The following is a 14,977-nucleotide window of genomic DNA, read 5'->3' on the forward strand; positions in this document are numbered from 1 at the left end:
CTTGCCAACTCTCAGGATGGGGAATGCACTGTTATGGTTATCATTGCTCATGCGGTCGTTTTCTTGTCATTTCCATTTTAAGATTCATGGGCATGGTGCATTAGTAGACTGAGTGGGGTAAAAATGGTGTTCTAGTCTCTATGCTGGATTAAACGCCCAAATTAAAATTTCTAGCAAGTGAATAGTTTGTTTAGACATTGTTTTATTTAAAAGTTGTTGACTGCATATTTCAGAATCACTTCAGATTCACGTTTTCTTTATTATACTCCCCACCCCTCGTTCCTCCTTACCCCACCTTCTCCCCAGTTCCCAAAGAGGTGAAAATTTTGTTCTGAAGTTATATGGACCCAGAAGACAGTTCTATAGAACGTCGAGACTGGTTTTGTTACCAGTAATATGAAAGGCCCCGAGTTTAGCCCGGAAAAGAAAAGAAGGGTTAAGATACCAGTGAAGAGGCTTCGTGAGGTAGTGTCTCCAAATCAGGGAGATAATTTGGCTTTGCTGAAGGATGAGTTGTCCGGTGTTCCTCCAACGTTGTCTGCAAACAAACATCTTCCTTTTAGAACGGGGACTAGCTTGAATGGAACGTTACATGGTATGTGATTCCAAATAGTTTTTCAACTTTGCATTTTTGTAAATCTTTACTTTTTATTTTCATTTCTTTTTTTGTGTGTGGGTGTTTCAAAGTTTAGAGGATTTTTAATGTTTAATTCACAAATGTAAGATATATCTAGTTTGTACTGGTGTCAAAAACTGACCATTTTCCTTAGGAAAATGGCCAGGCACCGCCTGCATGGAATAGATAGAATGCATGAAACTAACATTTCCCATTGTTTTTTCTTTCTGTGGCTTTTGTACACTCTTGCAATTCTCATCTGTGATGGACACACTTAACTTGTATGCTGAGCTTATTTTTTACCACTAGGGCTTTTTACCAAATCCTCTACCTTCTGTTTGGATTATGATACCCAGTTTGGTATAGTGGAAAAGTACAGTTTCTGCCATTTGATGGCTTCCATGTTCCAATTCACTTAATCTGTCTAGAGCTCAGTAAAAATGAAGATAACATGTGCTTTACCCACTTCACGGGTAATTGTAAGGATCAAATTAATGAATATATGTACAAAAACAAAAAAATGCTTTTATAATGCTGCTTTTTTTTTGGAGGTACAGCTTATCATATGCTTGCTGTTAAGTTATGTACTTATTCTATTCATGGCAAGTGATTCCTCCCTAGTTTGTCCAAATCTGACAGTGTAATGATAAATTTTAAAATATTTTATACTTATTTCACTTGTCAGTACTGACCCATATTTTCCAAAATCTGAGTTGTAAAAACTTTCATTTTTCTTAAGTTTTTTTGCATGAAAAGTGGCTTCCAGTTTAGGTCTTGCATTAATATAGAGTTTATAGTTCTTGAGTCATGCCTGTACAGTTACTAAATGTAATATTCTGATTTGAAAATCACTAAAATTGCTTTCCTTGTTTCAATAGGTGCATCAGACTTAACTTCTGCTAGAAATGATCACAAGCCTCCATTGGAAAATCCCCCTGTGTCAGAAAGTGTAAGCAAAAAGATTCTTAATTATGTTCAGATTAAAATTTCCAGTATTGTCAAATAATGGGTTCTTAAATTATGTTTGATTGGCAACAAGCCTTGTTTTTATTTAAATTTCACTTACCAAGAGAAGTATTTGACATACGACAATTGTGACTTAAATTGCATTTGAACCCTGGCCGGTTTTGTTCAATGGTTAGAGCGTCGGCCTGTGGTCCAGAGGGACCCAGATTCTGTTCCCACTAAGAGCACGTACCTTGGTTGCAGTTTGTCCCCGGCCCTGGTTGGGTCATGTGGGAGGCGGCCACTCGATGTGTCTCTTTCACATTGATGTTTCTCTCTTCCTTTCTCTCTCCCTCCCACTCTATCTGAACAAAAAAATGGAAAAATGTCCTCGGGTGAGGATTTGAGACATTAAGGAAAAAGCCTTTCAATGAATAAAAAATATCCATTAATGCCCTGGTCAGTTTAGCTCAGTGGTTAGAGCACTGACCCTCTGACCGAAGGGTCTTGGATTTGATTTCCCGGTCAAGGGCACGTACCTGGGTTGGAGGTTCAATCCCAGCCCCAGTCATAGTCGTGCAGGAGGCAACCAATGGACGTGCCTCTCTCACATTGATGTTTCTCACTCTCTCTCTCTCTCTTTCCTTTCCTCTCTCTCTCTTCCTCTCCTACTTCCACTCTATCTAAAAATCAATGGAAAAATATCCTTGGGTGAGAATTAACAACAACAATAACAAAAATATCCATTATTAAGATAATGACCATGGAGAGAAATACTGTAATGTAAAAAACCCCAAAAACCAGCTCTGCTAGTATCTAAGGAAAAGGTATTTGAAACAAGAGACCTTATGTAAAGGTAATGTACAGTAACAACAAAATAAAATTAAAAAATGAGGTGTGATTATACATCATACAAACTATTGTGAGGTCTTTTGTGGGTATTTTTTTTGAGGGGCCTTTAAGAAACAAAAACATGAAATTCTCATGTTAACCTTTTTATATATAACACTGAAAATATTTGATGATAAATATAATGTTTTGATGATTCAATCTAATTAGACTTTGACCACTAATCATAATGTCGACCTATGTGTTACCAGTTTAACAAGTCTATAAGGAAGAGATTTTTACAATATTTTATTGTGTTTTTTTTCCCTCTCTGTTTTTATTGTTTATGTATTTTTTTCCTTTTTATTTAATTTATTGGCGTGACACTGGTTAATAGAATTATACAGGTTTCAGGTGCCCAGTTCTACAACCCGTGATCTGTACACTGTATTGTGTGTTCATTACCCCAAGTCAAGTCTCCATCCATCACCATTTATCCCCTCTGTATCCTCTTCCCCCTCTTGGCATCACCCAATCACCACACTGTTGTCTGTGTCTGTGAGGTTTTTCACAATATTTTGAAAACTGAAGCTGGTAAACTAAGAATTAAATTGAAGCTATTGTCAATTTTTACAAAAACACACAGTACAAATGCGTAATTATGTGCTGTACTGGTGCCTGAGTAAATGTCTAGCCTTTGGGTTGGTGTTTTCTGTTTCTTTTTTGAGTAGAACTTATTTAATGGTTAATGCTATTTGAATTTCATTATCTAAATAAGTTTTTGTATGTATGGATACACTGTTAATGTATATTTGAGGATAAATGGGTGACATTTGTCATGAAAATGGTCAGGCAGGAGCCTACATTTAATGTAGGCTCACAGCTTGTTTTGTGTAGATTTGTCTAATGTAAAACGTGCCTGCAGAACAAATCTAGTTCATTATTATTTTATCATGAACACAAACTACAATCTCTTTGCATCATATTTTTGTTTCATAAATGAGTACTAAGATTAGGGTTGACTTGGCCATGCTATTTTAATGACAAAGCTGAAGGAGTTTGTGCCTGATATGCTCACATTTATAAATGCCCCTATTCATACCTATTTCTCTTATTACCAGAAGATAAGATATTCCTTTTCCTGTTTGGGGCTAATCTTTACACATGTGTAGAAAGAAAATAAAAACTTAAAACATTTTATTGTAGAAAATACAAAAAGAAAAAAGAAATTCCACAACTTGAAATCAACAGTTGTTCACCTTTCGAGGTTTTTTGGTATGTGTGGATATATATTATGAAATGGGACTGTACTGTTTTATAACTAAATAGCATTAAGGATATTTACTTCTAACTAAGTAGTTAAGGATATTTTTTTCTAGAAACTTTTAATGAGTTCATAAAATTTAACTACTTGTATGGACCATAGTTTATTTATTCATATGCCTATCATTCAACATTAAAGTTTTTTCCCCCAATTTTTTATAATATAAACAACCATGTGATGAACATGCTGGTGTATATCTTGGGTCATTTATTTCTTGATGTAAATTTATTAGATCAAAAGATATGCACACTGTTTGAAATGTTTTAAAATTGCCTCTAGAAAGACTTTACCAATATATATTTTCTCCAGCAAGGTCATTAGTGGCAGTATTTCCCCCCATCTTTATTAATACAAGCATTAAAATTAAAAAAAAAAAATCTTTGCCATTTGACATGTAAAAGGCATCTTGTTTTATTTTGTATTTCTTTTATTAATGAAGCAGAATTTTTTTCAAATATATGGCCATCTATAGTTATTCTTCTGTGAATTACATATTTATGGGTTATGTTTTCTTACTAGTTTATAGGATTTCTTTATATTAATTTCCCATATGCCTTCTACTGTATTGTTAGTCTCATTGGCTTCTTTTTTTTAAGGAAGTTACCACTTGTTATCTGCTGATAGCCTGGATTAGTTTTCTTTTATTATTCCCCTCCCCCTTTTTTTTCTTATGTAGCAGAAAAACAGAAAAGGTGTGTCTAAAGGAAATGAATAGCAATGTTGAATGAATGTAGTACTTAAAAAGTCATGGTGTCTTAGTCCTGAATAGGGTCTTAGAGAGAAAGTTGCACGTGTGAATAGAAAGCTGTTTGTCAGTAGGTATGACCTATATAGAGAAGCCTTATGGGACACATTATGGGTTCAGTGACAAAGAATGCTGTGGTTAATTTGTGATTTTGTTCAGTGCATTGGCCATCTTTACCTATTCCATCAGACTCATCGTGAATCAGATTTTCACATTTAACTGTAGCAACTGAGATGTTACATAACTTGCTCTGCTATAAGTGGCAAATCGGGGATATAAGTGTGAATTTCAGGGCCACAGTTATTTGCTTGTTCATTTACTCATTCACTTGTCTGATAGCTCACTACTCATTCAACAAATCCTTGAGTAGCTTCAAGGTACCTAAGCATTCTGGTGGTGCTGGGAATTAAGTATATAAAGCACCTAGTCTTGTGCTTCCCAAACACAGTAGTCACATGGCTAGTAAATAGTACTTGATAAGTAATAAATCATAAAGTTTATTTAGCCTTTTATTTCTTCCTTTCATATCCCAAAGGGTTTTTCTAAAGATGTTGCAGTTCAAAGGTTGCCTTTGGATAAAGCAGAAGAGAACAATAGACAAAAAGGTAAAAGGATAGATTTGATTTATTAAAATTGTACTGAAATATACATATTATGAAATTTACCATTTTTAGGCATACAGTTCTGTGGTATTAAGTACATTCACATTGTTGTGCAGCCATCACCACCATCCATCTCCAGGACGTTTTCATCTTCCTCATCTGAACCTCAGCTCTCCATTCCCTCGTCCCTCTACCCCTGGCAACTACCATTCTACTTGCTGTCTCTGTGAATTTCACTATACCTCATGTAAATGGAATCATACGGTAGTTAACCTCTTGTAATTGACTTCTTTCAGTTAGCATATCTTTATGGTTCATCCATGTTGAAACGTGTTAGAACTTCCTTCATAAGGATAGAATTTCAGATTTTTTAGATACTCATTGATTTTTAGACATTCGTTAAACAACCTAATAGTTTTCTCTTATTATTTTAATTTAATTATTTTTTTCCTCCTAAATTAAGTTATTAATAGAATCTCTAAAATCCAGAAAAGGGTTTGCAATTGTAAAAGTAATTTTATTACTACAACCTGTTGTATAGTTTTGGTACTAGAAACCTGTTTATAACTTCTGAATTCAAGTTTTGGATAGTCTTTGGTAAGATAGTACATTAAAGATATGCTTTGAAAATTTCATTTAATGACATTTTTTTAAGAAGTTGGTTTTACTTTATTCTAAGCAGTTTTCTCTTTAGAGTTTGAGCGAATGTGCCCAATTTGGCCCCAGGTTTTATTGATGCCATTTCCCCTGCACCTAGCGTCTCAGGTTATGACTAATGTTATGTAGTCACTCCTGTCTTGCCTTTTTTAAATTATGAAATCCTATTGCTGATTTCTTAAATGTTATTTTAGTTAAAAAAGTTTTTGGGGGTAGCTTGTTAAAATTTAACACATTTTCAGGAATCTGATTTATTTTTATGTATTGATTTTGCAGCAAATGACATCTTTATTTCTCAGTATGCCACGGGACAGAGAGATGCTCTAAGAGCGGTTTTAAAACAAAAGTAAGTCTCGCTTACAGAAAATAGGTGGGTTTCTTGTGTTTCTATGTGGTTTTCTAAAATCAGCTTCCTTTATATTTTGGATACAGGAAAAACTTTCTTTTCACTGTGTGAAATATTTATTGAATAATAATGTGTATAAAGTGCTTTTCATGGTATTTGGCACATATAAAGTACTCAATAGCTGTTAACGGTTATTATAGGAGAGGTACTGTTCTAAGTACTTTATGTGATTTAACTCATTTAATACTCACAGGATCCATTGAAAAAGATTCCATTACCATCCTGATTTTACAGAATTCCTATTTTACAGATGAGAAAACTGAGATTAATTTTTTTCTCTGTGTCTTTTAGCAAGTAGACACTAGGAATTCAAACACAGGCAGTTGGGCTTTATGGCCTGCAGTCTTAATCACACATCACTATATTTGTAGCAGTGGTCAAGTAGTTCCAAATACATAACAACTATTATTTACCAGCAAAGGATGTTTAGAATTTTCCTGGTCAAGATTTAAGAAAGGGACGAACTTAGTACCTGGATGGAGTGTAGGGAGACCATGGCAACTACTCCACCTAAATGTTTTTTCTCAACTTTATCTTAAATAGCAATAAAATACAAAACCAACCCCGTCAACAGCACCGTGATGAGCATGAAAGAATACATCCACTACTCTGCAGGCAGTTTTTGTTAATCTTTTCATTAGTGAGGATGGAATAAAATACTTAGGCTAAATGTATTCTACTCCTGAACCCTTTAAGAAATAGGAAACAATGCTCACCTTCCCTGGAGCATGACCCAGCCTCTCCCCCTTCCCTTCTTTCCCCCATAGGCATGCATCTTCTAAACTCTAAGGGACCCCATGATGCTTGCAACCAGGGAGCAATGGGCAGTGGCAGTTTATCCTGGGCAAATCCCCTGAATCTGTCCCTAAGGCCCCCTTTTGCTCTGACTTCTTAATGAGCCAAAGCTGCCCAGCCAAGGCTAGTTTCCTCAGCCCTTCTTTCGGTCCCAGCTTTAATTAAAGCTCCCTAAAATTCACCTGAACTTGTGTTGTAAAATTTTCCCTGCATGAAGTCAAGAACCCACATACTACTAGCTGACCCTAGGCAAACTAATAAAAATAATAATAATAAAATAAAATAAAAAATAGGAAACATTTTTATTTACTTTTGAACTCTCACTTTATTAAAAAAGGAACTTTTATATTCTGAAATTTGGAAATTAGTATTTCTAATAATACAATTAAAATAAATACACAAGCACGAAAATAAATTAAAAAATTATTCTTTTTTCATCCAGCTACCCATAGTACACATATTATGCTTGGGAAACATTAGACTAACAAAAATAAATACTATCTCTAAATTACAAAGGCTTGGTGATCTGAGCCAGCCAGAGTTTTACAACTGGCTGTTTGGCCGCAACATGTTTTTCCTCTTTGCATTTGTTCAACCTGCAATTCCCCGTGTGTGATATGGAGAGTAATTTGTGTGGTATATTGTATACTGGGGTTTGTAAATATACAAGAAAAAGCAAAATAAGGCCACGAGGAATGGTGCAATCTTCCAAATTCTAAACTTGAACTAAACTTTGTGGGTTACATCTGTCTCTGTTGGACAGAAAGTGATTGCCACTGTTATCCAGCTGTGCTCCAATAGCAGTGGCTGCCTGCACCACAACAGGGACTTTATAAACTTGCCTTCAAGTCAGACTCTCCAAACTGAAATGTCTCAGACCTCTTAGACCTTGCAGATCTGAGAGGGAGAAGTTGTTCATAAATAAGCATTGTGTCACTGTGAACACTTCCCTTCTTATCTGGTAACAGTGGTTATATCCCTGTTTCAGGATGAATGAATAGAATATAAAAAAAAAGAAAATCTAGGAAGGGCCTCTAAGACAATAATTGCAAATGTAGAGAAGAATAAATGATCAGAACTATAAAAATGACTCTCATGTTGGGTTAAAAGACAGTCTATGTCTAAAGAAATACATTTCTCTGTAGTCTGTCACTTTATTTTTAAAAAACGATAGATGGAATTTGGCAAAGTGATTCTAAAACTTACCTAGAAGGACATACTGTTGAGAATGTATACACAGACAGTTAAGAATACATACATATAGAATACACACAGTTGAGACTAGCTAATTCTGGAAAACAAAAATGGAGTGATGGGAGAGTTGTCCTATTTGATGTCATAATATGCTCTAAAGCTCTAATAATAGAAAGTAATAGACTGGAGCCTTTTAGGAATGTGCAGTCTGCCCAGAGTGTCTAGACCTAAGGGGAGAATATCCTAACATGTGGCTGGGCAGGTAAGCAAGGGGCCAGGTTACATACTTCTTTTAAGGAGTTTGGATTTTAAGAGAAATGTCAGATCATTTAAAAGTTTTAAAAGGCTCACTCAGGTGGCAATATTAAAGAATGGATTGGAAAAGGGCTGGACTGTTGTACAGGAAACCAATTGGCTATACATTTTTCAGGGATCTCTGAGAGATGGATTAGATTAGTCCTGAATACATTGAGGAGTGGTGGGATGAGGATGGAAATCATGCTGTGTTGAAGAGGAGTAGAAGGAGCTAGAAGATAATTGGGAGAAAGAATTTATAAGAATTGATGAATCAAGATTTTTGGCTTGTATAAATGCATGGTCAGTGGTATTACTCATTGAGAAAGGGAATCCTCAAAAAAGAATCCTTGGAGGAATGAATTTCATTTTGGGCAGGGATTTGAGTTACCTATGAGGCATGTAGGTAAAAAAATGTCCTGTAGGAAATTGAATATAAAGGCCAAGTTCACAAAAGGGATCTAAGCTAGAAATCGAGATTCGAAGTCTTCAGTAAGTCTAAGCTCTGGAAATGGTCACAGTGACCCAGCGAGAGTGTGAGAGGGGAAAGAAAGATGGCATCGAATAGGACTGAGAAAGCCTGACTGTTAGGAGATATGCAGACATAGCAAGCTAGCTACTAATTGCTACTCAGAAAGTTTGTCTAGAGTTGTAGGGGGCTATGGTGTTAATAAAGCCAAGGGAAATGAGGTTTTAAGTCTGATATGCTTCTCAGAGGTAAAGAAAGATAGGGACTGAGCAGTGGCCATTGAATTGAGTGAGAATTATTAGTAGCCTTGGTGAGAGATGTTTCAGCATAGTATTGGGATAATTGCCAGATTTAGAAAATTTAGGAATGAAGAAAACTTTTTTTAAAAAGACTAGAAGGAAATAATTTCTTCTGAATGAGAGAGTTATGTGTATTTTTCCAATCTCTTACACTTGGAAGCTTTTTACATTTGCTACATTGAGTGTTTATTAATTTTATAATTGGAAACAATAAAATACAAAAACCTATAAAGCCCTGGCCTGTTTGGCTTAGAGTGTCAGCCTACGGACTGGAGAGTCCCCGGTTTGGTTCCCGCTAAGGGCATGTACCTTGATTACAGTTTGTCCCCGGCCCTGGTTGGTGTTGTGTGGGTGGCAACCACTCAATGTGTCCCTCTCACACCGATGTTTCTCTCTCTCTCTCTCTCTTTTCCCTCTCTCCCTCCCGCTCTGTCTGAAGATAAATGCAAAAATGTCCTCGGGTGAGGATTAAAAAAAATAAATAAAAGCCTATGAAGAGGTTGATACCTAGCCTTATAATTAGTTGGTAAATTAGCCTATTAATGTGAAATGAGAGATCTTAAAAGGTAAGTCATATTCAGATTTTAGACAGAAATGAAAGATAGGGAATACTTGAATTATGTTTTCTTAGTACACCACTCAGTCAGTTAAATACACGTATATTGAGCATCTGCTATGTGCTTAGCTTTTTGTTAGTTTCTTTTTGGTATAAAAGAAGTCCCCCTCTCCGGTCCCCATCCCAGGTTGCTTAGAATTTAGTCTGGGAGAGAATATATACATATATAGAGGAATGAGTGATTGGAACTCATATGAAACAGCATTGCATTCAATATATTATTAAACTGTTCTGTACAGACATTTAAACCATGGCATGGCTGACTGTCAAATCTCAACTGTGGGATATAGACAGTAAATGCAAAAGGAGTTAATGAAGGGAGTGGTCAAGAGGAAGTATTATAAGGACAGGCTTATTTAAGGACAGGCTTATTTAAAAAGGTAAGGCTGATGTTGGATTTTAAAGAAGGAGAAGGTTGTAATAAGTGGGCAGAAGAAGGCTGAGAGGACAGAGTGAGAAAAAGCATGGAGTCAGCTGGGGGAGTGTGTGTGCAGTGAGTGAGGGGCAGGACGCCAGAGAGTTGTTTTGTGAAGTAATAGGAGGTGTACATAGGAAGCGAGGGCAGGGCCAGAGCATGGAGTATGTGGGAGCCTATTCAGTTGCTATAAGGAACTGTTTTAGATTTTTGAATGGTGGAGAAATATGTGTGGGAAGCTTTTTCAGCAAGTGAAAACTGGAAGAGTGAGAACAGCTGGCAGGAGATGATGACGTGTTTTACTGGAGAAGGAGAGATGCTGTTCTGAGAGAGAAGGCTAGGTGTCCCGGGAAGATCTCTGGGAAACAGATCCTAGCTGCTGCTTACTAGTTATGTAACTTTGATAACTGAATCCTGTTACCTCTGCAGACCTCAGTTTCTTCATCTGTAAAATTAGGAAATTGGGATAGATGGCCTATTGGGTTCCCCCTGCTTCAATAATTCTATGACACTGTTCCTGCAATTGTGATGAAATAACTGACACAGCTTGATGACTCGGGTGGGTATGAGAAGGTTAAGTGGAGGATAGAGAAGTCAAGATCACTTAAAAATTGTGAGACAGAGAAAAATGATGCCCTTAGGAGAAATGAGGAAATATCAAAGAGGAGTAAGTGGAAGAGCTGCTCTGTGCCTTCTTTAAAAATCAACGGGGGAATCCAGCAGCCGGGGATAGAGCTCATTCCTGCTGGTTTTACTTAGATTCTTTTACTAGGGATTCCATTTCTGTCATTGGTTTATTTCATTGTCTTCTTTAGGCCAAATATACAGCAAAATTGACCAGTCTTTTATTTGTAGTATTTAAACACCTTATTGCAAAAAAAAAAAAAAATTATATATATATATGCTGGACTCATTTATTTTTTTACTAAAGTTTTTTTGGTGACATTGGTTAATAAAATTATATAGGTTTCAGGTGTGCTGGGGTGCAATCAGTGCATTCAGCGATTGGTGGTGTGAGCCCACCCAGGGATGCTCTCTTTCCCCCTCCTTAGCGTCATTATCCCAATTGCTAGAAAGTCAAATTTGGTAGACTCATTTTTAATTCAGGCTGTTTTATTTTTTATTTTTTTTATTGATTGATTTGAGAGAAGAAAGGAGAGAGAGAGAGAGACATTGATTTGTTGTTCCACTTATTTACACATTCACTAGTTGATGCTTGTAGGTGCCCTGACTGGGGATTGAACCTGAAACCTTGGCGTACTGGGATGACGCTCTAAGTAACTGAGCTACCCAGCCAGGTCTTTGGAGCACTTGTCAATTTTGGCTGACTCACTATAGCCAGTTCTCCTGATCTCCTGATGCCTTGGTAGAGTCAGTAAGAGAGGCGATCAGATAATGTCAAGGAAATCATAAATCATTCGGGATGTTAATTCAGGTTGTTTAATAGTATGTGTTTTGTGCCCATTTTAGGAAATTGAGTGACATTTTAAAATTAAATCTAAATGAGCTACAATTCAATCTGTACTCCCCCTACCCCCAGCAGCTTAACAGTCCTTCTTGGATTGTCTTCCTTCGGGAATAAAACTTGGTATTTGGATTCTTAGAGCCTTTTCAGCATGTTTTATTTTTATTTATTTATTATTATTTTTTTTTTATTTTCTTTTTTTTTTTTTAGAAAGAGAAAGGGAGAGAGAGATAGAAACATCAATCAGCTGCCTCCTGCATGCCCCCCACTGGGGATCAAGCCTGAAATCTGGGCATGTGCCCTGACTAGGGATCGAACTGGGACCTCTCAGTCAGTGGGACCACACTAAATCCACTGAGCCACACCAGCCAGGCTATTTATTAATTTTTAAATTGAATTTATTAGGGCGACATTGCTTCACAAACCATACAGATTTCTAGTGACCAACTCAACAAAACATCATCTCCACACTGCATCGTGCGCCCATGACCCCAAGCAAAGTCTCTTTCTGTCCCCATTTTCTCCCCCTTTGCCCGCCTCCACCTCCCCTCCCCACCCCCTTTCACTCTGCCTAACACCACTCTGTTGTCTGTGTCTATGTGTTATGTGTGTGTGTGTGTGTGTGAGTGTGATTTTTTTTTGCTTAATCCCTTTACCTTTCATCCAGCTCTGACAGCTGTCAGTATGCTCCATGTATCCATGCCTCTGTTTCTGTTTTGTTCTTCTTGATTACATATCTTTTTAATTGTGCCCATTTCTTTTTCACATGTAAGTCTTATTTTCTTTCTTTTTTTTTTTTTTATCCTCACCTGAGGACATTTTTTCATTTTTCGTTCAGATAGCGTGGGAGGGAGAGAGAGGAAGAGAGAGAAACATCAACGTGAAAGGGACACATCGAGTGGCTGCCACCTGCACGACCAACCAGGGCCGGGGACAAACTGCAACCGAGGTACGTGCCCTTAGCGGGAACCGAACCCGGGTCTCTCCGGACCGCAGGCCGACGCTCTAACCGCTGAGCCAAACCGGCCAGGGCGTAAGTCTTATTTTCTGAAATATCACTGCCTTCAAGGAATTTATATTTCTGTAGTGTTTAGTGACCTGAGCCTTCATAGATTTCATTAACCAAATGACTGATTTGATGCTTCATTGATTTCATTAACCAAATAACCAAATCACCAGGTGATTTACTTTTTAAAGAAAACCTACTTTCAGAGTAAAGCAGGGGAAGATGGTGGTGGCTGTTCCACAGTGGGCCTGGACCGTGTGGCCAAGACGGCTAACAAGGACCATTTGGTTACAGCCTATAACCATCTTTTTGAAAGTAAGCATTTCAAGGGTACTGAAAGTATAAGTAAAGTGTCTGAGCAGGTGAAAAATGTAGAGCTTAATGAAGATAAACCCAAAGAAACCAAGTCTGAAGAGACTCTGGATGAGGGTCCACCAAAATATCCAAAATTTGTTCTTAAAAAAGAGGATAATACCAACTTCCCCAAAAGGAGATGTTGTTCACTGCTGGCATACAGGAACACTGCAGGATGGAACTCTTTGGTACTAATATTTAAACGAGTTCAAAGAAGAAGAAAAGTGCCAAGCCTTTAAATTTTAAGGTTGGAATAGGCAAAGTTATCAGAGGATGGGATGAAGCTCTCCTGACTATGAGCAAAGGAGAAAAGGCTGGACTGGAGGTTGAACCAGAATGGGCTGTGGAAAGAAAGGACAGCCTGATGCCAAAACTCCACCAAATGCAAAACTCAGTTTTGAAGTGGAATTAGTGGTATTGATTGAAATAGCAATGCTTCAGATCTCAAGACATCAGCATGGCCTTGAAGAAAGTTATGTGACTACTTACCACTGGTTACTATTGAAATGAGTCAACTGGAAAATTCACGGAGTTATGTTAGAACTTGTTTACTTTCTCCCCAAACTTTTAAGAAATGTAATCCATTATAAATCCCTGAAGTTTAAAATATTTTACTACAGCTGTGTAAAATACTGGTGAAGGAGAACTCATTTTCCTCTTACCTTATGTTGTAAACTAAAAGCTTCAATAAAAAAGTACCCAATGTCGCCCTGGCCGGTTTGGATCAGCGGTTAGAGCGTCAACCTGTGGTCCAGAGAGACCCCGGTTCGGTTCCCGCTAAGGGCATGCACCTTGGTTGCAGTTTGTCCCCGGCCCTGGTTGGGTCGTGCGAATGGCAACCACGCGATGTGTCCCTTTCACGTCCATGTTTCTCTCTCTCTCTCCCTCCCATTCTATCTGAACAAAAAACAAACAAAAAAAATGTCCTCAGGTGAGGATTAAAAAAAAAAAAGTACCCAATGTCAAAAAACAAAACAAACAAAAACCTACTTTCAATAGATTACCACTGAGGTATTTCTTGAAATATGGTTCAAGGTAGCTTACTGAACATATTTTTATTCCTTTTTTATTTACAGAGCTCAAAGCATGCCCGTCTATAAGGAAGTAAAGGTGCAGCTTTTCGAGGATGCAGGCACTGAAAAGGACGCGGTTGCTCAGGAGGCTAGAACTTCACCCAGTGGCATTGATTCAGCTACAACTGTGGCTGCAGCAACTGCCGCCGCCATTGCAACGGCTGCTCCACTGATAAAAGTATAGTTTTCTCCCCAGATATTCATTCATAATTACTTTGTAAAATGTGAAAATATTTATTAGAAACTGGTTCTATAAATGATAGTGTTCAGCTACAGGTTAGGGACATTCTAGTTGCTCTCAGTTTGAAAGAATGTTCTTGTTTGGGTGGTGTATTACCTCCCAGGAGTTGTGAGACTTACTCCCTCATTGCTGTGAAAATGCTAGAGAACCCAGGACTTTCCCAGTTTTAACACTGGAAATATCTCACCTTGGGAACCCCTCAGTTCTGGGCAAACCAGGACAGTCAGCCATCCTTATTTTAGAGCTGGCAGGGACTTTAAAAGTGATCTGTGCCAACCCCCTCAGTTTGTAAATGGGAAAACTGAGAAACAGGTCAGAGTAGCACAAGGTCCCAGAGCTAATAGGTGGCAGAGCCAAGACTAGAACTCCAGGCTGCTGACCTAACTCAGCCTGAGATTAATGAACTATCAAAAGCTACTTTGTTTTGCTGTTCCCTCCTTTTAAATTTCCAATTAAGTATTTTACTTCTGGCATTATAAAAATCGTGTGGCAGATTTTTTTTTTTAACACAAGAGAAAAGATCTACTTAAGGATAGCTATGTTGTGCCTTTTATTTCTGTGATTATAAAAATAAAAGCATGAAATCAGAGATTTAGAGGGTAAAATCTCATTTGATAATTTCTCAATACCAGT

At 37.4% G+C, this 14,977-nt stretch overlaps 1 protein-coding gene and 1 pseudogene across 3 annotated transcripts in view; both read left to right on the top strand.

Annotated features, from left to right (window-relative positions):
- Nucleotides 1-396: 396 nt before the first annotated feature.
- KIAA0586 (KIAA0586 ortholog) overlaps nt 397-14,977 on the top strand; it is a 123,279-nt gene continuing 108,698 nt past the window's right edge. For all 3 annotated transcript variants that reach the window (XM_036257189.1, XM_036257196.1, XM_036257203.1), the window contains exons 1-5: nt 397-595; nt 1,495-1,565; nt 4,994-5,063; nt 5,994-6,063; nt 14,107-14,281. In XM_036257189.1, coding sequence (XP_036113082.1) covers nt 397-595; nt 1,495-1,565; nt 4,994-5,063; nt 5,994-6,063; nt 14,107-14,281 — 585 coding nt within the window. The remainder of the gene's footprint in view (nt 596-1,494; nt 1,566-4,993; nt 5,064-5,993; nt 6,064-14,106; nt 14,282-14,977) is intronic.
- On the top strand, nt 10,852-13,550 carry LOC118640843 (annotated as a pseudogene).

The sequence above is a fragment of the Molossus molossus genome, unplaced genomic scaffold (assembly GCF_014108415.1).
Source record: "Molossus molossus isolate mMolMol1 unplaced genomic scaffold, mMolMol1.p scaffold_m16_p_1, whole genome shotgun sequence".
Lineage (NCBI taxonomy): Eukaryota > Metazoa > Chordata > Mammalia > Chiroptera > Molossidae > Molossus > Molossus molossus.